Source organism: Symphodus melops (assembly GCF_947650265.1).
Source record: "Symphodus melops genome assembly, chromosome: 9".
NCBI lineage: Eukaryota > Metazoa > Chordata > Actinopteri > Labriformes > Labridae > Symphodus > Symphodus melops.
The window spans coordinates 5,701,085-5,722,135 of NC_136699.1; the positions used below are offsets into that span (position 1 = coordinate 5,701,085).

General features: G+C 42.1%; 2 protein-coding genes across 2 annotated transcripts in view; both read right to left on the bottom strand.

The window, feature by feature from the left end:
- Positions 1–1,670: 1,670 nt before the first annotated feature.
- On the bottom strand, positions 1,671–5,027 carry thoc3 (THO complex 3). Its single transcript, XM_079352188.1, has 6 exons — positions 4,784–5,027; positions 4,237–4,393; positions 3,492–3,696; positions 2,475–2,636; positions 2,263–2,363; positions 1,671–2,147 (listed from the first exon to the last, which is right to left on the bottom strand). The coding sequence occupies exons 1-6, from the start codon at positions 4,961–4,963 to the stop codon at positions 1,984–1,986; spliced, it is 969 nt and encodes a 322-aa protein (XP_079208314.1). The 5' UTR covers positions 4,964–5,027; the 3' UTR covers positions 1,671–1,983.
- A 2,434-nt stretch (positions 5,028–7,461) lies between these two features.
- shtn3 (shootin 3) overlaps positions 7,462–21,051 on the bottom strand; it is a 28,073-nt gene continuing 14,483 nt past the window's right edge. Inside the window, exons 4-18 of the mRNA XM_079351704.1 lie at positions 18,421–18,515; positions 17,878–18,046; positions 16,854–16,951; positions 16,484–16,565; positions 16,282–16,376; positions 15,335–15,481; positions 14,680–14,833; positions 13,271–13,445; positions 12,663–12,733; positions 11,892–11,995; positions 11,568–11,582; positions 10,896–11,003; positions 10,546–10,675; positions 9,518–9,785; positions 7,462–8,572 (exon numbers count right to left, since the gene is read on the bottom strand). Coding sequence (XP_079207830.1) covers positions 8,437–8,572; positions 9,518–9,785; positions 10,546–10,675; positions 10,896–11,003; positions 11,568–11,582; positions 11,892–11,995; positions 12,663–12,733; positions 13,271–13,445; positions 14,680–14,833; positions 15,335–15,481; positions 16,282–16,376; positions 16,484–16,565; positions 16,854–16,951; positions 17,878–18,046; positions 18,421–18,515 — 1,847 coding nt within the window. The 3' untranslated portion in view covers positions 7,462–8,436. The remainder of the gene's footprint in view (positions 8,573–9,517; positions 9,786–10,545; positions 10,676–10,895; positions 11,004–11,567; positions 11,583–11,891; positions 11,996–12,662; positions 12,734–13,270; positions 13,446–14,679; positions 14,834–15,334; positions 15,482–16,281; positions 16,377–16,483; positions 16,566–16,853; positions 16,952–17,877; positions 18,047–18,420; positions 18,516–21,051) is intronic.

Below are 21,051 nucleotides of genomic sequence, written 5' to 3' on the forward strand. Positions count from 1 at the left end.
TTCTCAGAAGCTACTCTTTGGTATCTGGAGTCTTGCTTTACATGTGATTAATGTGCAGCTGTCCTTTTGCTTAAGTTTATTCATCATTTGGTTAAGTTCAGGAAGCACATCAAGGCTCTGGAAAAAGCAAATGATTCCATTTTCATTTATATAACTCTCAGGACTCAAACCCCAGTCCTCCAGTATGGCTTTTTTACGAATCTGTAGCCCTGATGTATTAAAGGCTTTTATGCATACCTGAGTACCTCAGACCTCTTAAGCAGCTTCCCTGTCCGCCGATGTTTAAGGCCGGGTTGCGTCTTTATGTAAGAAAACATTAACAAAACAGACGATGTCCCTGTCATGAACAAACTCAAGCGCAGAGGCGACAAACGGGTACGACTACACATACCCGTCGCTATCGGCGGGCCATAGGGGGCCGGGCCCGCCCGCATAATAGCTTGTGCCCCCCCCCCCCCCACACTTGAGGCACAGATCTTTTTCTTTTTTTTAACTTATCATATTATCATAGATGCAAATGATGTTGCATTGATGTTGCATTCTTTATCAGTAAACCATCAAAAATATAAACAAACAATGGTGTGATTGTGTTTGATGGGAATTTACACTGCAACAGCCTATCATGGACTGACTAAAAAGAAAGTTAAGCTACATCGTGATGTAGCCTACATCACTGTAGCCACTCGACGTTACCGCGGATTTTTGAAAGCTGGATGAGTTTTTGCCGGTTTACTCACTTAATTTCGCCATGGACACCCGTATAAATCCAGGCTATGCCAACTGTTCTCACAGCACACACCTTTGCCCTAACTTTAGGCGCTTCTACAGTCATGTGTGAAAAGTCATTTTCCATGCTCCAAAGCGTCTTCTCAGAGCATCGGCGCAGTATGCTGCTCGGAAATTTAAATGTCGTGTATTTGTACACATTCTCCTGTTTCATTATTCTTACTGCTCAGCTCGTTTGTTTGTGGAGGAAGAATGTAGGAGTGTTTTTTTTTCTGGATGCAAACATGTTTATATGTAGGCTGTGGGTTTCAACCTGTTTATTATGCTGTGTGGGTGTGTATGTTTATTTCACCTCCCCTCACAGTCTCTTTTGTATTACACACACAATCACACACACACACACACACACACACACACACACACACACACACACACACACACACACACACACACACACACACACACACACACACACACACACACACACACACACACACACACACACACACACACACACACACACACACACACACACACACACACACACACACACACACACACACACACACACACACACACACACACACACACACACACACACACACACACACACACACACACACCTGGTTCAAGGACCAGAGTAATTACATTTGTGTTTTCCTGTCCTTGCTCTGCTGGGGCCTTTAACATAAAAACACGTGCCATGTGCTCCAGCATTTATGACACAGTCATAAAGCTACTCCATACATTATAATATATCAATAATCTGTGTAAGAGCCTACATGGTTAATATAATTATTTGACCGTTTAGCCCTACAACCTTGACAGATATAATACATCATTTATAACTGCAAACTTAAATCTGCATATTTTCTTACAATAACTTCATTTTTAATATGTGAGAATAGATAACGTTATGAAATCAGAGATCAAGACACGGACAATTTATAAAGAGACCAATTTTAATATTAAAAAAATGCATATGTTACAAAAATCATTATATTACAGCCCTTGGAGAGTTGTCTTTTTACTTGTGTGTAAAAACAGGGAACGAGCGGTTTAAAGGAAAGCTGGGGGAGCTGCTCCATCTGCTGGTGGACAAGGGTAACTGTTGTGTTGCGTTAAAAAGCACTGAATCCTCCGAGCAGCACGATGCATGCTTTTCTCGTCTTACGTTCAGTTCAGTTACACACACGCTGCATCAGAGGAATACAAGCTCACTAGTATCACCAGAAAAACAAACAACTGTGCTCCGTCTCAGGAGTCATTGGGAAGGCCGAACAGTTTGACTGTGCCCGACTCTCTGTTGTTGTCGTATTTGCCCTCCTTGTCATCGCAGGCGTAGGCGAGCAGCGGCCTCTTGGGGTGCCAGGCGACGGTGAAGGTGGGAGAGTCACACTGAACCTCCCACAGTTTCTCTCCTGCACAAAACCACAGCACGGGGAAGGGAACAAAATGTTCATATTTGACATGCATTGAGCATTGTTAGAGTGCAGAATCCCAGAGAGTTTGGTTGGAAGTGTCCGTGGTACTGACCTGTTTCCACCTCAGCGATGTCTATGAAGTGATCCTCGGAGGCTGAGGCTAACATCTTTCCGTCATGGCTGAAGCTCAGAGTCCTCACTGGCCAGTCCAACCTAAACGTCCACATCAGAAAACATCACAGCGACAGGTGAAGAGTTCAGCCAGTTGTTGCTTATTGTCATGTCCATTTATTTCTGATGAAAGTGGAGTGTCGTCAGACTGACCTGGAGAAGCAGCGGACGCACACCAGTTCCTCCACGTCCCACAGAGAGACCAGAGCGTCTGCACTTCCTGTGGCAAAGTATTTCCCTGTGGGGTCAAACTTGATACAGATGCAGTTGGAGGGGTGAGCGTTGATGGACTGGATTGGCTTCAGCTCGGGATAACTGCAAACGAACACAATGGTCATTTAGTGTTTGACTGTTGAGACACCTGCACCAGAGACCGGACTAAAGTGAGCGCGCTCTAACCTCATTGTTTCACACAGAGCGTTTGAGTTTTATATAACTGGGTTTTTAACTTAAAGGAGAAGTGTTGACCTTTAAGGTGAAGCTTCATGTACCTGTGTGGGTTAAATCCATGGAGGATTTAAGAGACACCTTTTTCAGTTCATGCTTACCACTGATTAAAGATAAGTGAACGAGTAGGCTGCAATGACTGAAACTAAAGAAAACAAAAGGCAGCCATGTGAATGCATTGTTTTGATACTACTATTGTTCATAAACTTGGTATAAAAAGTATTTAAGGGGACACCTGTAGCGCAGTGGCAGCACTCGCGTCACCATGTATGGAGGCTACAGTCCTCAAGCGGAACGCCCAGGCTCGACTTCAGCCTGAGGCCCTTTCCCGAATGTCGTTCCCCTCTCTCTCTCTCTCTCTTGATTTCCGTATCTATCCACTTTCTCTCTCTCACAATAAAGGCAGAAAAAGCCTAGAAAAAAAAAAACTAATAATAATTGAAAAGAAGTAGTTGAATCTTTGAAAACCTTAGCTGAACTTGCTTGAGGTCAAATTTTGGTAAAAATCCCAAAGTGAAGTACTGAACATCACAGCCTTGTTCTTCTGTGGCTTCACCGAGCAGCTGACAGGCATCAGAGTGTGAGATCTGACTGTGAGCACAGCACTCACACAGATTCTCATAAAGAAGGAGCTACGTTCACTTTGTGCGTGTGTGGAAATTGTACAGAAGTGACAGACGCCAAATTCAACTTTTCCAGAGATTGGCTATGTTGGGTTCCTACCTCAGAATATTGATGCAGCCGCTGCCGTTTGTAAGGAAGAACGAGTCGTTGTCGTTGTTCCAAGAGATCTCATTCACCTCAAACTTGAACTGCTCTTCTGCTTTGGAGCGATGCGTCTTTGCGTCGATGAAGGTCACCACGTCATCTTTGTTTCCGACAGCGATGGTCTGACCGTCTGGGCTCCAGCAAATGTTGATGTTTTCCCCTTTAAATAAATAAATACATATACTCACACACAATTTTTTCATATAGCATCTCTCTCACGGGCAACACTTTAACAGTTTACCTTTATAATACACTAATTGATCACTACCTTTTTACCCACCAGCCGGAAAAATCTTGCAAACCAACCACCTTTCTGTCGGATCTCTTTGTAGGATTATTTGAACCGCCATAAAATCACTGATTTTACCCTCCAGAAGTGATTCATTTCTAGTTAAAGGTTTGACTTTATAAGCGTCTTTTCCTTTGGACTGAGAGACACAGAGCAGCAGGGATGAAACAGCGGGGATGAGGTGTAACTCAGACCGTCTACTGTGAAAACCAGCATCTGGAGTCCTTGCTGTTACACTTCAGGCTCCACATTTCCACTCTTCCACACTCACACTGCTGTCATTTTCTTTTTTTATAGCTGCGTTCATGATATTCAGGTCTCTCTTCTCCTTCCTCTCAGCTCATTTGAAAGCCTCTGTGGGTGGATCAGACCTGAGCCACGTCTCGCCGTCATGGAGGTCCCTCCACTCACCTTTAGTAATGACAGTGGCGATGCATTTGGTGGTGCGGACGTCCCATATCCGGATGGTCTTGTCTCCAGACGCTGTGACAAACAGATCGGGGTTTGTTGGATGCCAGCAGAGTTGATCCACACTGTCACTGTGACCTCTGTAGTTGTTTTCTTTGACCTGAGGGGACAGAACAAGTCAAAGAAATGGAATCAATGAAGTGGTCATATGAACACTAATCCCTCAGCCCTAAACAAGCACAGACAGACAGCTCTGGATCAACAACATGAGAAAGTGTTTACATAATAATAGAGAAATAAAAGTGTGCAGAGCCGATACAAAAAGTAATAATGTGATGACTAACCAATCCATACATTAGAAACTAAATGTTTATGGCTGCTTTTGATTTAGACTACAAGACTGCACACATGTAGGTACAAGTCTGTGAAATATCACAACCATTAGTTAGTAGTTTGTGTTATTGCCTCTTGGTAGAGTTTAATTCGTGCTCGTATCCATTCATTCGTTCACTGGACTCATGCTAACAGTAGCATGTTAGCATCGACTCACCAATCGGTCCTTTTCCAGCACAAACACGCTGGCTGTTTTGTCGAAGGAGCCGGAGGCGAGCCTCCTCCCGTCACAGCTCCACGCCACCGAGTGGACTTTCGCCGTGTGAGCCGGGAACTCACGACTTTTGTTGTTATTTCTGAAGCTCTCCTGCATCTCTTGGTAGTACTGCGACGCCATCTTGAAATGCGGCGGTGGTTGACTTAGAGTTGTGTGTGACCAGTGTCGCCACCTGCTGCTTTGGAGTGCGGAGTCTAAAGGTGCATACCGCCACCTGCTGTACGAGAGTGTGTATCATCTTGTCACCTACCCTCCCCAGAGCAAATTAAAAACAATACAATAAAACGAATTTAGAAAAAATATATGAGAAAGCCTAAAAGTTTTTTTTCTTTCTATGCCTTAAATCATATGACATATTATCTCATATCATTTTATGTCATATTCTCATATCTCATATTTTACTTTTTTCTTTCGCGCCAATACACCAAGACAAAGTCCTTGTATATGTAAATGTACTTAGCAATAAAAAACTATTCTGATCAGAAATATCAATAGAAATGAACTAAAAATGGGCTAAATTAAAACTTTTTTTCTTATTCTATTATCACTGTATTATATTTTAGATGTAGAGGGATGTGCATAAAAATCAACTCCAAAAAGATGCAAATAAAAAGTGTGTGAAAGGGTTATTTCAATGAATCGCAAACAAAACAAATAAGCAAAATAAGGAAGACATTTCCAAGACAATTTAATAAAAATGAAAGTCAGACTGTAATGCGTTTACTGTTCTGTTTTCTTTTGGATATTATACTTACCATCAGTTTATTTTTCTGGTTTATTTTAAATGAAGACAAAACAAGACTGACTTCAAGCTTCAATTGCAATTTATTTCAAGTGATGCTAAAATGAAAATCAACATTTTAAAAAACACTCTATTCATATCCCAAACACACACAATACCTATAGTCACCCACACTGTCAGTAAATCCCTTTGTTAAGACGACACTTGGTTAACATTTAATCAGTGAAAGGAGCTAAAGTAGAGCCCCGCTGCAGGTCGTCTGAAGGCCAGGGCAAGGCCTCGATATGCATAATATTCAGGCCTGTGGTATTACTGACGACTCTGACGGGTTGTTTGATGTGCAGCTTAACAGTCTGTTAACACCTGGTCCTTTGCATTTCAATAAGAGACACCCAATGGACGGAACAAAATGCACTTTTAAATGTGGAAATCTGTGTTATTAGAAAGAATGACAAGGTGGGAACGCATCATACAAATGTGCCTTATGTAATTGCATACTTTTAAAAGTTCCTTAGGTTGCATCATATATATATATATATATATATATATGGACAGTAAGCCCTACAAAAAAAGTCAAGGAATGCACGGTGAGATGTGACAGTGAGCTAGTTTTGAGCGACTACAGAAACGACGAGGGTGTCGCAGAAAATGTGAGTATGTGACTCTGCACTCAGTGGAGGAAAGGCGTGTGGAAGACATCTCCAGATAAGAGGGACTACAACAAGTATCTCAGTAGATTTCACACCAAAATGTAAGTCAGGACATGTGGGATTAAAGATTTGGTGTGTGTGGAGAGGTAGACAACGTACACAAGCACCTCATTCCTAAAAGATGTTTACTCATTTAACCACAAGTTTAAAAAAAATGGCTTCCTGTCAAACGTTTCGGTCCATACCTTGTCCAATCGGACCCTGAGACATTTCTGTTGTTAGAGGTGATTTAGCTTGAACAGTGTTATTGTCTTTGCTGTAACTGGAGAAATATCTTGCTCTCTTCCCTTTAACTTGCAACATCACTCACATCTGTTTCTCAGTTTTGATGGATTTACACCTGACACCTTCGCACGCTGAACACACTGATAGTCGTCACGCTGAAACCTGGATGGGAGCCTCAGCAGCAGCAGCAGAAGAAACGTTCTGGAAGATTTGTTTCTACCCTGGATGTAAAAGCTGTTTCGCTCAGCCTTGCTCCTTTTTGAACGTAACAGAGAAAGTTCATGATTAAAATACTCTGCGGACCTGCACACTGAAGTCAAGGCTGCACAATTAGGGCTCAAGACATCAGCTGTTTAGAGCTCAAAGGTTTACTCTGGACTTGGTAAAAACTCATTTAGCCAAATAGCAAAATATGTTTCAGTGCCATAGAAGGAGTCATTAACCTTTGACCAGTGATGCATCAAAACGTGCAACCTCGACTACACCTGGGAGTCAAGATTGGGGGGTTAGTTTAAGGAAAAGCAGAAGAAGTTGAGAGCTTGATTCCGAGCAGTACAGTGCATTCCTTCTGATGACACAAAGTGACATTAAACAGATCATTTGTGCATCAAACTGAGAGGAAAAAAACAAAAGAAAAAAACATCAACCTAAAGCTTTGCAGTCATCGTACAAGTTGAAGTGTTTGAAGAAAAACTGAGGTTCTGTGCAAAACAAGTGCAGCTTTCCCTCATACAGTTCAGTCAGCGTGCCCTCCAGGACACACAGGTTAGTGTTCTGTAAGCGATGTACAGCAGGTGGATAAAAGCTCTACTTACCAAATATAAGCCATTGTGAGAGAGAGCCCTAACCTGACTGAAATGTCGGTGTCATTTTATCCCCCTTAATGTGCAATTCTATTGAGGTTTTAACACTCCGAACAGGCATCTAAGATCGAGGTTATGTTTCAGCTCATACACAGGGCATACTTCCTGATGTAAATATTATCTCATCAGGAGGGAGATACTTGTCTGACCACTGAAAATTATCACTCTGAAAACTTGACGAGAGAAGGAGGCGGCTCCCCCAGATGGCCGTTTTGCCCCTCGACAATCGATTTGCCAGGGAAAATGCAAGCTAACACGGTGATGCAACGAATAAAGGCTAGCGAACTGATTCTACACGACTCAAAAATCCTCTGCATTGTTCTTAGAAAGCTCCACGATCAGAAACGTGGTAAAAATCTACAAAAAAAGAGAAAGATTTTTACTCTTTTCAGGTATTTTACTTGTTTAACCTTTAGATTCTCTAAGCTATAAATCCATACTGTGGACAATTATCACTGTGCAATAATTGTAATCAGGGTTTTGTACTTTATTATAAAGATGGTTTTTTTTAGCCTATCTTGCCTTTATTTTAATAGGACAGCTGAAGAGACAAATGTTGGGAGGTGAGAGAGTGGGGGGGATGTCATGCAGCAAAGGGTCGAGGTTAAATTTGAACCCACAGCCTCTGTAGATAATGAGCGCAAAATATCCATCAGCGCACCGTGGTTTGACATTTTTAAAGACATAGAGTCGTCAGGATAATATCTCTCATCTACTAACAGGTGACGGATACATCCTGTTTGAGGTGTCAGGGCTTCTCCAATGGCTTACAGGTTAGAGTGCGCTCACACACAGCATGTTAAAACCAGAAATACTTGAAGCTAAAAGCTACGTTAGTCTTGTGATTTCACAGACTCTAACCCTATATTTTAAATGGTTTATTTAAATGTGGAAAACACAACATTAAAAAAGTCAATCAATCAAAGCGCCATTGTGTGATCGCACCTTAAACCTTCTGATCTGAGCGAGCATATCGATGACATCATCGTCTCTTCAGCTAATCAAATGCATCAGATTACAGAACCAAGCCTGGGATCCTCGGAGTCCTCCATCCTAGCACTCTGCGTCCGTGCTGCCGTTGACGGGAACGTCGCAGACAGTGACGTGTGCGTCCTCTCCGGCTCCAGTGTGCTCGACTCCATTCGACTGGACGCACCTCTCAGCGACGTTTTGATCGTCCGCCCCGACACTGGAGCAGAGACACAAACAGCTAAAGTCAGAGACTTACAACAGTGAAATATTGTCTTTCAGCGGAATACTATCTACACAATCTATCTAGACTACTGTCTATTTGTGTTTCTATTTATTTTCACTAAACGGAAAACCTTGTTATATTTCAACCTGGACTCTACTTTGATATGGCGAAATGACAAATGTGTCCACTGAAGGTTCATGTTTTAGCCAACGACAGGCTTAGATTGTTCATAGTGTCCAGTAAGGATCTTACTCTTTTAAAAAAAGGTAAATCTAAGATGATTTTAGACACCAGGGTAACTATCGGAGCCTTTCGGTGGCAAATACCTTATAGTCAACTTTTGATCAGGGGCATTTGACCCTTAAAACTATGCTGCAGGATTCATCTCATAGCTTCTATCATCAGCAAAATACTGAAGAAATTCCAAAAAATGTTGTACCTATTTGAATTTGTAAAAAGAAAAAAAAAAAGTAGTCCCCTTTTTCAAAAATGTAGACATTCAGAGATTCTACACTGCAAACACTCAAATCCCATCAAGACGTTATGTTATGTCATGTCTGGAAGGATCGAAGTTAGCCCATTTCTTACAGGATTTAGGAATTGGATTTCAAGCCGCTTTGTTTCAAACTGTAACCGTTATTTAATCTCAATGGCTTTTTAATAAATGTCAACTGTTTGCTGTTGGTTTTGCTAGTTTTTTTGTGCTTGTAATCTCAAAGGTAATGGACATGAGGGAAACCTCAGAGTCCTTCTGAAAACAAAGAAAAGTTTGAAATATCTTATGTCTTCAATTAAGATTTTTCTGATGAATGTGAAATAAATAAGGTGTCATGAGATACTTTTGAGAAGAAAAAACAACAACATTGCTAATGTTTCAGTGAAAATAAACATCAGTTACATTCCCTCTCCCCGGTGCTGTTCCCGTCTCTGATGCTTCACCTGTTGATGCAGCCGTTGCTGACCGGAGACTCTGCTGTTTCTTTCTCCGACAGCGAGCTGCAGGACCTCCTCTCCTGCCAGGAGCCCACCCTGGGCTCTTTGCCTGTGTCTGAGCTCTTCCGCCTGGCCACAATAGGCCCCGGTCCTGACCCCCGTCTCTCTGAGCCCACCCTCGGTGCTTCTGGATCTTTGCCTGAGTCGCTGCTGGTGCGCCTCCCGTTCAGACTGTCCAAGGAGGAGACGTGACTCATGTGGCCTTCCCGCTCATCTGGAGAAGAAAGAGAGAAATCTATATAATGTATTTTCTGTTCCATAGTTAATTTTGAATGAAAATCTAGAAAGGATAAATAAATAAGAGAAAGAGGATGTGTAACAAAGATCCAAAACAGGATTCAAACAACTTCTAGAACCAGCCTGATTGTCGGGCTGATGAAAAAAAATAAAATCACCTTTCAGTTTTTGATCCCTTTCTATAGGTTGCTTTTTGACTTATATTAAAGTAGCCTTTCTTTCAATTGAAATATACTGCTCCCTTTACACTCGCCTCAGTCATTTACTGAATCAATATATTTTGCTGTTTTGAAACCAGTTGTGGTTCGTTTTTTTCAGACAAGGTCAATCAATCACAGAAAAGAAGATAAATCCATGTCTGCAGTTATCTGACCTCTTTACACAGTGTGCGTTATTTGTTATTTCTGAGGTGAAGATCGCCCTCTACTGGACACACACAAACACAGCAGTTCAGACTGGTTCTCCCTCACACCATGACATTTTTTAGAGTTCATTCCCAGCTGAAATCAAAACTGTGACCTCTGCAATGCTTACACATGGACCAACTACAATAAGGCTACCACTGTGAGATGAGTCAGCATAACATAGCAGGGAGGAAAAGAGATTACATACGTTTTAACAATTGCTGTATTTTCTTTCTTTCAGTTTTCGTGCAAGATACTCGTGGTATCTGCACCTCTTGTTTTTCGTATTTAAATTAAGACATATTAGGATCACTCTCCCGGGTGTGCATGTACCTCCTGAGCCAGATTCTCCTGCCTTGTTGCGTCTACGTCTCAGGATGACCTCCAGTTCGCTGTCCTTCTTCCCCGATGGCGACGGCCCCGACTCCTGAGAGCCTCGGCTGGGGCTCCGCTTCACCGTCTCCTGGAGGAGAATGCATCCTTCACTTCAGGGAACTTTATGATTTACCTTTAGACCCAGTACTTTCACTTTCTCTGTTTGACATGTTGAGGTTGAGCAATATTCATGGAAACTTTGTGCCATTTAAGGTCCACATCAGTGCTTTTAAATGTTCCATTTTTCCATGTTCCAAACCTCTCACACATGTCTGGTACAATGCTAACAGAAAGCTATTTTTCCTTACCAAGATGCCTTTCAGTTCCTCCATGGCACTCTCCTGCTGCTGCTGCTGCGGCGGCGGCGGCGGCGGCTGCTGCTGCTGCTGCTGCTTCTCCTCACAGACTGGAGGCGGCTGGGGAAGAAAACAGAAGTAAGTTTCTTATCTCATCACACTGTGTTGCTGTTAATATTTATTTTGAGAAGATGGTATTGCTGCTTGGATCTTTGATTTAAATGTATCACAGTGTCAAAGGGATTTCTTAATTTCTTCTGCTTTTTGATTTTTCTATTTTATGTAATGTTGTAACCCTAACCCTGTTTCCTTTTTTTCTCTCTCTTTTATGCTTTCTAAAGCATTTTGGTCAACTCTGTTGTTTTGAAATGTGCTCTCTGAATAAAGTTGGATTGGAGAGGTTTGCAAATCTGGTACACTGATGTGCTGGACATCCAAGCTTCCTGACAGAGATGAACATCAACCCTTCGTGTTCAGTGTCGAGGCCAGCTAAGTCATTTAAGTGATTAAAACCAGAGGGTCTGTGTGTGTGTGTGTGTGTGTGTGTGTGTGTGTGTGCGTGTGTGTGTGTGTGTGTGTGTGTGTGTGTGTGTGCGCGTGTGTGTGTGCGGGTCAGTGAGGTCAGAGGGAGGGAGACGTCGTGACTTCACAACAAAAGATTGATGCAAACGTCAATATACTCACTTTTACTGCTGCTCTCTGAGGGGGCACAAAGGAGACACATAAGAGGAGAGAGAGGAGAGAGAGCAATCAGCCAGAGTGAATTCAGACTTCAACAAACATGGAGACAACGCAACAGAACGCAACAAACACAACACTGCAAACACAACAATACAACACAACAGACTTGACTACTTTTACTGACATCCTGATTTTTAGGTGCTGAACTCTGTCGTTGTATCAGAGCGGTCTCCAGAAACTCACCAGCTAGCGAGTGTCTCTCTGCATTAGCTTGTACATATCACAGTTCTTCGCTGTAATCTATTGTGCGGGATGGCTCGTCCTCACCTTGCTGTCCTGACTCTTAACCGGCCGCAGGACGACGCCATGTTTGATCCTTTCCATCATTTCATTCACCGCCTTCACCTTCACGTCGTCCACACCCTCACCAGCTACACAGAGAAATATAAGCAAAAGTTAACACAAACAGCAGCATGTCTAAAAACAGTTTACATCACATTTTCAATTATTTTATTCTCCCTTTATTTTATGGACAAATGCATCAGCTCTTCTAAAAAAGGGCTCACTGGCCTAAAAGGAGCATAACATTCCTCAATGTTCCTAAACTGATGATGCTACATCCTGGTTTAAAACCCCCCACACTAAATCATTTAACAGGTTTGAGTGGTGAGACAATGTGTGCAATGAGATCATGAAAGTTTGATTTCATCTGAGGTGTCTTTGTTAGCTTGACTTGATTTTACACCATTGTTGGACAGGCTGCTAATTTTTAACATCACTGTAATGAAGTATCTGAAATCTTTACCAATCCTTATTGACTTGATTGATTGAAAACCAACTTCTGCGTATTACATCCCTCCCCAACATTTAATTGAATAAAGCGGGTGGCTCCCCTCCCACATGTCCATCCCCAGTCTCTCTCCCTGGTTTCCAAACCTATCCACTGTCCTCCCTCTATAATAAAGGCTACAAATGCCCAAAAATAAAAAAAATCTAAAAGTAATGCAAAAAATACTGCTGTCATTATAAAAAACACATCATTCTGTGATGGAGAGATGTTCTAAATGCATAGATTGAAAACAAAGTGTTGAGTGTCACCTGGAGGCTGCTCGGCCTTCACCGCAGTTTTGGAGCCTTTTGAGGACTTCCTCATGATGGCGATCAGAGAGCTGAGAGAAGGAGTAATAAGAACAGAGTTCATGTTCTGTTCAGCATACAACATTTATTAGCATTGTTCACACTTGCTCACAACTCCTGAAGAACGTGCACCTCAACTTTACCCAGACTTATTCCTTCCATCCCCTGAGGGATACCTATGTGAGAAGTCCGCTGAGCATATATACAGTAGTATGTACTGTATGGATGGATGTGAACGCATCAGGAAAATTCAATGAAAGAAGTGATGATATTTATATCATGGACCAGTGCAGTCATTGTAATGAAGCCACTTCCCCCCCGGCATGTCTCAGATTTCACAGACATGCTGTCCTGACATTTTTCAGGAGTGCAGAGTCTGTACAGTTTTTATCTTTTCCCCAAATCCCCTTTAACAGAGAATGATGACCTGAAATCAAACACTAATAACTCCATATTTAGGCACATCCTTATGAATGTAGGTTTGATCATTTCATTCTGGACAGAAAACATCAAAGCATTTGAAGGGTGTGATGTGACGTGTAATATATGTCTGCTGATCATTTCCTCACCTGAGGGGGTTGCATCTCGAGGGGGGAGGAGGAGGAGGGGGTGGGGGAGGAGGTGGAGGGGGAGGAGGAGGCTGTGGGACCGGTACAGGAGGCGGGGCAACCCCAGGTTCAGGGGGAGGGGGTCCTGTGCTGGTCGTCATCGGGACAGGTTTCTGGGTCTCCTGGAGCTCGTCAACTATGGGGAGAAAAAACAATAAAAATAGTTCACTTAGATTCAATATAGCACTATTGTTACTGACCGTACGGTCTCTACCCCTCGTCCTGACGCTTTAGTTACTCTCATGTCATTTTGTCTCTTTTGATTGGTTGGTTTGGAGAAGCCAAAGTAAGGGAAGTCCTCCATTTTTCACTCCGGAGCGAACGCTCTTCCCCTACACACTATCTCTGTAACACCGTGCCAATGAACGAGGCCTCTGTAGTTATTGTCCTATTTAATGGATTCTGGGTAAAGTCGGTTGGTAGTTTTGGCTCTGACTTCACATGACCCATTTTAAAAACACACACAGATGCCATGTCTCTTGCAGGGAGAAATTCTGCATGCTGCCAACGTTTGCAGCAGATGGGTCAGTGGTCAACACAGGAACTAAACACAGAGAAAGAAGAAGGACAAAGAAGAAGACGTTGTACTGACAGCGGGTTACGACTCCTAAAGCTTCTGAATTCTGTATTTTTTTTATTTCTGCTTAAAGGGCTCGATGTTGCCACCGACAGGCTCACAATGTAATTCTAAACGTCTGAGAGAAACCATCACTACATAAAACATGTTTTTTTGTAATGGCAAGATCCCCCTTTTTAACAGGAAACAACTGTTTCAAAGTCACTCAAAAAACTCTATGCAGCCTGTTTAGCAGCAAAGGGCTCAAAACATTGTGTAAAAAATAGGACCCCAGATCGAAGAAAGAAATACATTCAAGGGATCCCATATTTATGCTTTTTTTTATGAATATGTAAATATTTAATCAGTTTAAATAGCAGACTTTAAATCAGATAAGCATTACTAAACTACAAACTACAGAACAGACCAGCCTTCACAGATTGATGTCTAACTGTGGTGTGGCTCAGTCCAGTCCAAATCTAGGTCAACACTCCCACTTATGTATTTTTCCCTTTGAAATGCTCAATGTCCTGTAACTAAAACAACATCAGGTATCACTTCATCGTGAATAAAATCCATCGCATTTATACAGACAGTGCTTCACTTTCTGTAACAGGAGTAGTTTCTTCAATGCAATATGTCCATTTTAAGCCATGTTCACTCAGAGAGTTGCCAACCAATCAGAAACAAGTATTTCTGTTGCTGTGCAGTGAATTCCTGTTTCCTTTTCCCATGTCAGCATCTAACTAAGGAGCCACACCTGCTTTTTGCCTCTGATGCGTGGTGTTCGTGTGTGTGTGTGTCCTTCTCCCACCTCTGTTCTGCAGCTCCTCGTTCTTCTTCTCTGTCTGCTCCAATCGTCCCTCCACGTCCTTCTTCTCCTCCTCCAGCAGCTCCAGCTGTCTCTGCAGAGCCTCCAGCTGCTTCTTCACACAGCTCTGCTCAAGCTGGGCCTGCAGGCTCTCCACCTACACACACACACACACACACACACACACACACACACACACACACACACGTGTCTGACTAAAGCCTAAAGGTCCAGTTCTCAGTTCAGGAACATGCAGTAGCATAAGCCAAAAGATACAGGGAGGTATAATCCCACTTGAAAAGGAGACAATGTTCTGTGTGAGCTCGGTGAAATTGTTCATGAACATGGAACTTTACTGTGTTTAAAAGAGAAGGCCAATTAGTTTGCTTTACACTGAGCTTGAAATGAATGAAGTTTAAAATGAAATCTATTGTTTACCACCAACCAGAGATAATGAGCGACACCACAAAATTAAAGTCTGGGTGAAAAAAAAAAACACATTGTGTATTCTTTTAAGATCACCTTAAGCTGGCTGAAAGGGGATGATGATGACTCGGAGCTTGACTATGACTTGCACTCTGGGTCAGTTAAAGTGCCACCAGCTGTAACAGGATGAAGAGCAGCTTCCCGACAACGGTCTGAAGTTTTGGGGGATTACCTTCTGCTGATGCTGCAGACGCTCCTCCTCCAGGGTTTTAGTGACGGCGGCGACGTCCTCCAGAGCTTTCAGCAGCTGAACGCTGGGCTCAGCACTCTGCAGCAGGAGCATGCTCTGCCTGTTGGCCTCCTTCTGCTTCACCAGCATCTGCAGGATGAAGAGGAGGAAGAGGAAGACAGAGGTATTGAGGAACAAGAGAGAGACAGTCTCGTTTCCTACGTTTTCACTTCAAACACATCCTCCCAGCCTGTCTGTCAGTCGCTTTTCATCCTGAAGGCTTTTCACTTTTCAGGTCAGTAAACATCAGATCCAGGACATTTCATTAATCACTTTCATTAATCACACATCAATTACCAACACAACAATGCAGGTCACTGTTTATCAGTCGGGCTGACAGCAGCAGCACTTCACATGTGTCAAAGCAAAAGCAAATATAGAAGTGTCATAACAGCGGATCACAATGTACAACCATTATTTACAAAAAAACAAACATGATGCTGTATGTTAACAGTTTACATTCTTGTAAAGTTCTATACAACCACAGGCCTTTTAGCGATCAGTAGAGTTGATCCCTGCTGACCATTAGAAGTAAAGAATGACCTGTCTACTCTGTTACCGTCTTCAGAGGACTTGAATTCATGCTTGTTTTCTTTTTTTCCTGTCATAAATTAATCTTTTTTTTCAAGATCTCGAGAAACTAACTCTCTATCATGGGAAAACCAGTGTCGTTATTCCGAGATAAGATAGATGACATCTTGAGAAATCTACCAAAACTGACTCACCATAGCGGGCAAACACAGTGAAATACATTGTGTGGATGAATATCAGCTTCATGAGCCGACTGTGGAGATAGTGCTTGAAGGTTCACACTTGTGTCTGAACATCTCTACTCCTGAATGTTACACTTGACTTTACCGGCAGGTGTGTTTCTTTATTTGTCTCTCTACCTCGTGTGCGTACGTCTCAGCCTTCACTCTGAGGCTCTGCTCCAAGTCCAGCTGATCCTTCATGCCGTCGTACTCCTGAGCCGCCATCACAGACACTGCAGAGAGAGAGAGAGAGCGAGAGAGAGAGAGAGGAAGAGCCGTACGTGTCTCCTCACTTGTTCATCTCGAATGAAGAGCCAGATTCTGCTGTGCTGTGACTCACCTCTGTTGAATCTCTTGATGGTTTTACTTTGTTGGTCAACAGTTTCCCGAAGCTCCTTCACCTCGGACCGATCTTTCTCTGACTGCAAAGAGTGAAAGTCAAAACAAATCAGGCGTCAGTGTTCATAAAAGTCCGACAAGAAAGGCCGGTTTTTCATTTTCTTTTTTTGTACCCGTTAGTCATTTGTAGCCCAGCATATTTAAGACCCAGGTTTGAAATGACCTGAAGTATGGTGCTTCAGTAATTCTGTCTCTGATGCTACATGCTCTTGTATTTTCTTGCCTTTCGTATAAATGTTCAGCTGTGGCATGAACTCTTATCTCCACAGAAAATGGCCTGCAGGATGATGCCCACACTTCACCCTCCTCACCTGAGTTGTCAGCTCTTCTATCCGTCTCTGCTGTTCATGAATCTGACAGACAAAGTTCTTTTTCTCCTCCAACAAGCTGTTCACGGTTTCCCTCAGCTCTGAGGAAACACACAAGAAAGAGTGCTGATTCGTCATTGCAGAAAATACTTTTTTTTAATTATTATTATTGTTACTGACTGACAAAAACTGCACAGGTTTACCAACTGTGCTGCTGCTTGACACTCTTGGCAAATACATTTTAAATCCCAACAAGGGTTTCCCGGAGAAATAAAGGATGAATAAAAATACATTTAAAACACTCAACATATAAAAGTGTCTAACTTCTACGTGTCCAATGAGACCAACAGAAGCTAATACTGTAATGTTGAATTTGTCCAGTTAAATAAATTAATTAATTTGATGATCAATTTTACTGATGTGTCTTGTGAGTAAATTGGAAAATGTAAAATTTAAAGAAGAACTATGAGAAGTTATTTCAGCAAAGTGTTTTTGAGTTTATATCTGGTCTTTTTATGCCTTAAATTCAAGTGTAATGCTTTGAGAGATAGAACGAGAAAGAGAGTGGGGAATGGCATGCATGATTTGAATGTCTTTCAAATCATTGTGTACACTCTGGTTTATATAGTAAATGCAGTACAGTACAAGAATGCAATACTACACTATCATTAACACACTGGATGATAACAGGAGCGGCAGTAGCTCAGTCTGTAGGGACTTGGGTTGGGTCGCTGGTTCGAGTCCCGGTGCGGACCAAATTTGGAAATTTGTCAGGTAGCTGGAGAGGTGCAAGATCACTTCCTGAGCACTGCCAGGGTGCCCTTGAGCAAGGCACCCAACCAACAGCTGCTCCGAAGCGCCTGCCAGGCTGATCCGTGATCTGTGTGTGAGTGTGCCTATGTGTGTTGCATGTCAAACAGAGTGAAAACACCTTATTTCCCTCTAGGGGATCACTATAGTAAAAATAAATAAACAGCAGATACCAAAGATCCCTTAGTCCACCTGTGAGTATAAATCTGTACTGTACCTTTAACCTGCTGGTGGTACTGGGTGAAGTTGTCTGGACTTCCGTCTGCCGTGTCAGCGTCAGAGTCGGCCTCCAGAGCGATGCAGTCTGAGATGCTGGGAAGCAGCTCGTCCAAACACGGGCGAGACGACATGCTCAGGTACTTCAACTTCCTGTTCTCACAGTTCAGCTGGAGGTCAAGGTCACAGGGGTCAATGGCAATGATATTTAAAACAATAATAAAGTATTTTGCACGTTGATAAGAATGAAGAATACACTTTCCAAACATTTTCATTTCATCAGTTGAGTGTGTTCCAAATATCTTATTTATATTTGATTCTTCCAATAAGTCTTCTGCTTGTTTTAACTTTAAACTTTATGAAAGTTTAAAGTTAGGAACACGATGTTTCCGCTGACAGAGAAAATGAAGTCAAATAGTTTCTGTGCCGAGTCATCCTGACTCAGCTGTTCTCTCCTGCTAATGCCAGCTGGACCCTGATAATGCTAATCTTATTGTATTGACTATTGAGAGTGTGTGTGTGTGTGTGTGTGTGTGTTTCTGACCTTTGTGGCCAGGGCCTCTGCATTCTCTCGGCAGGACTTCTCAATCTCCAGCTGAGTCTGCAGAACGCTCACCTCCTCAATCACCATCTGAGACACTGTGGGGAGGACACACACGCACGCACGCACGCACGCACGCACACACACACACACACACACACACACACACACACACACACACACACACAGACAAACACACAAAGAGAGACAGGTATATTGAGCATCGTACCACACAGTGCGCTATATTGTCTTTATTTTATAACATGTTTTCTGATTAAAACGTGATGCTCAGTAGATGATTGCTTTGAATTCTTGCCAGGTGAACTAAACCTCTTGCTGTGTTTCTGCACTGCTGTGTTAAGGGGTGGGTGATTGACAATAGGCAAAAGGGGTTAGCTTTATAGCTTAAAGAGAAGCCTACAATGAGTCCATAAATTCCCCCCATCCCCCCTTACACCCCATTGTGGAGTATTTTTAGTCAACAATATGATTGTGGTCCTTTTTCTTTCTTTTTTTATAAATTGAGCTCTTATTTTGAAAAGCATACTGTCAGGTGTAAGAGTGATTGTCTTTCTTTTTTTGTATCAATGTTTACGCAAATCAAAAGTCAATAAAGACATTATATATATATATATATATATATATATATATATATGTACCTAGCAGCTGTGCAAGCCTGTCCTCAACTATTTGAACATCAGACACTGTTAGCAGTAATGCTTCCCTGTAAGGGCTCAGAGGTGTTATTTAAGGAAGGGCAGAACTTTTATACAACCAGGATTTGCTCCTCTTTTCCGTGTGATGGTTTTTTTCTGTGTTGATCTGTGAGTTTCAGAGTCAAACCTTCACAAAAACAAACGAATGAGCCCGAGGATGTGAGACGCCTGCAGCTGTCGAACATGTCACCAGAGCTCAGCGAGTCCTCAGCTATTTTAAAATGACCCAGATCTGAAGAGTTTGAAAAAATCTCGTCAAAGAGGTGAAACACAACATGAGGAGGACGCTTTATCACTTATAATAATAATAATAATTAAAAAAAACATCAATTGAATCTGAAAAACTGAATTTTGTAAGTCATGTCTCAGATTTCTGACAGATGATTATAATGATTTAAACCCGATTATAGAGACTTTAAATAATAACTTAAACTGTATTCATAAACAGAACCATCTTCAAACCACCTCTATCTTGCTGCTCCAACACACAAAGACAAGTCAAACACACACACCGTCAACACTCTCAACATACAACGTGACAATGATTCAGCATGTCCTTAGTTCCTGCTCTTTTCTCTGTTGTTTTATTTTTGGTGACACATCCTCACATAGCGTTGCTCCTGTCATCCCTCACACTTGTCCTGTAATGCTTTGCATCACTTCATAAAAACAAAAGATTAAACAAAAAGTATTTACAATGATCTAAACGTAGATTTTAACTTGATTTTGACAGAATCGTTGAACAGAATCATTCAACGATGAGCTTGAATTAAATGTGCAAGCAGTCTGTGTCCCCCTCTCCATTGATCCATTGATCTATTTATGGCAACATTTCGAGCTCGACTCTTTCAGGCTGCTGTGTCTGGATGATATTACAGTCAGCAGGAAGCTCCTGCTAACATCCCTGATCCATTAACAGACTCTTTCCTGGTCTATGTACAAGTCCCAAATGTGATTATATACTGCTCACACACTCGGCTGAGTTCAGGAGGCAAGGTCTTGCTGTTCTCTACCACAGAGTCTCAAACCGCTTGGATTAACGTGCTCATAAGTACTGCTTGTTTTTTTTGTCATTCTCTAATTAATTACATTTTTAGTCTTTTAGTCAAGAGAGTCATCTAAATCAAAAGCTGTGGCTGGATATTACGAGTTAGTCGTCAAATGAGAAGCTATTTCCTGTTGAATGCTGTTTTCCATTTATGTCTTTTTTCATCAACTTCTCCTACTGATCACTTAACGTGTATTCATCATAAGAAAACCCTCCAGTATCAGAGCCGTTTAAACTTAACATTCAGCCGTGCAATCCTGATACAGATAATATTTCATTGCAAACATGAAAGCAGTCATTATGGACAGTCTGCCTGTCTGTCATTTTGCACACACTAACCGGTCGTTATGTTGCTGTAACATAAAGCTGCCATCTCAGCACACTCATGTTTCATACAGATAAGAAAACCCTGAGACACTGCTGTCAATCAAAGCGGAGGATCTGTCGTGTAATATACAGTCATACTGGAACAGACAAAGGATGTTATCAAAGAAACCTGCTGGCTTATATTAACACCAACTTCATGGTTCAGTTGTTGCTTCAATAAACCAATCAGCCAGGAGAGAGACACACGCTGCAGAGCTGTGCTGTGGAGTTTCATTTAGCAAGAATCAATACAAAACTTCCAACAGTGCTGAATCAGTCCCATCAACAGGGCACCACACAGATCTGCAAGCTGAGGTTTGGTATCGTAGCTTTGTCTGGATACAGGGGATCATTCAAAATGTCTGTGAATGTCTGACAATGTTTTCCGGTGATTAGATCTTGGGACTTGCTAACTAGACTAGCAGCATGTCGCAATGGAGACGGCTCATAGCATGTAATACTCTGCAGAGCACGCGAACAGGAGGGGAAACAACAGCACCACCA

Coding starts and splice junctions, on each gene's coding strand:
- thoc3 (XM_079352188.1), bottom strand. CDS start 4,963: ATGGCGTCGCAGTACTACCAAGAGATGCAGGAGAGCTTCAGAAATAAC. Junction 3,697..4,236: donor CGCCACTGTCATTACTAAAG/GTGAGTGGAGGG, acceptor ATTTATTTAAAG/GGGAAAACATCAACATTTGC. Junction 2,637..3,491: donor GGCTGCATCAATATTCTGAG/GTAGGAACCCAA, acceptor GTTCGTTTGCAG/TTATCCCGAGCTGAAGCCAA.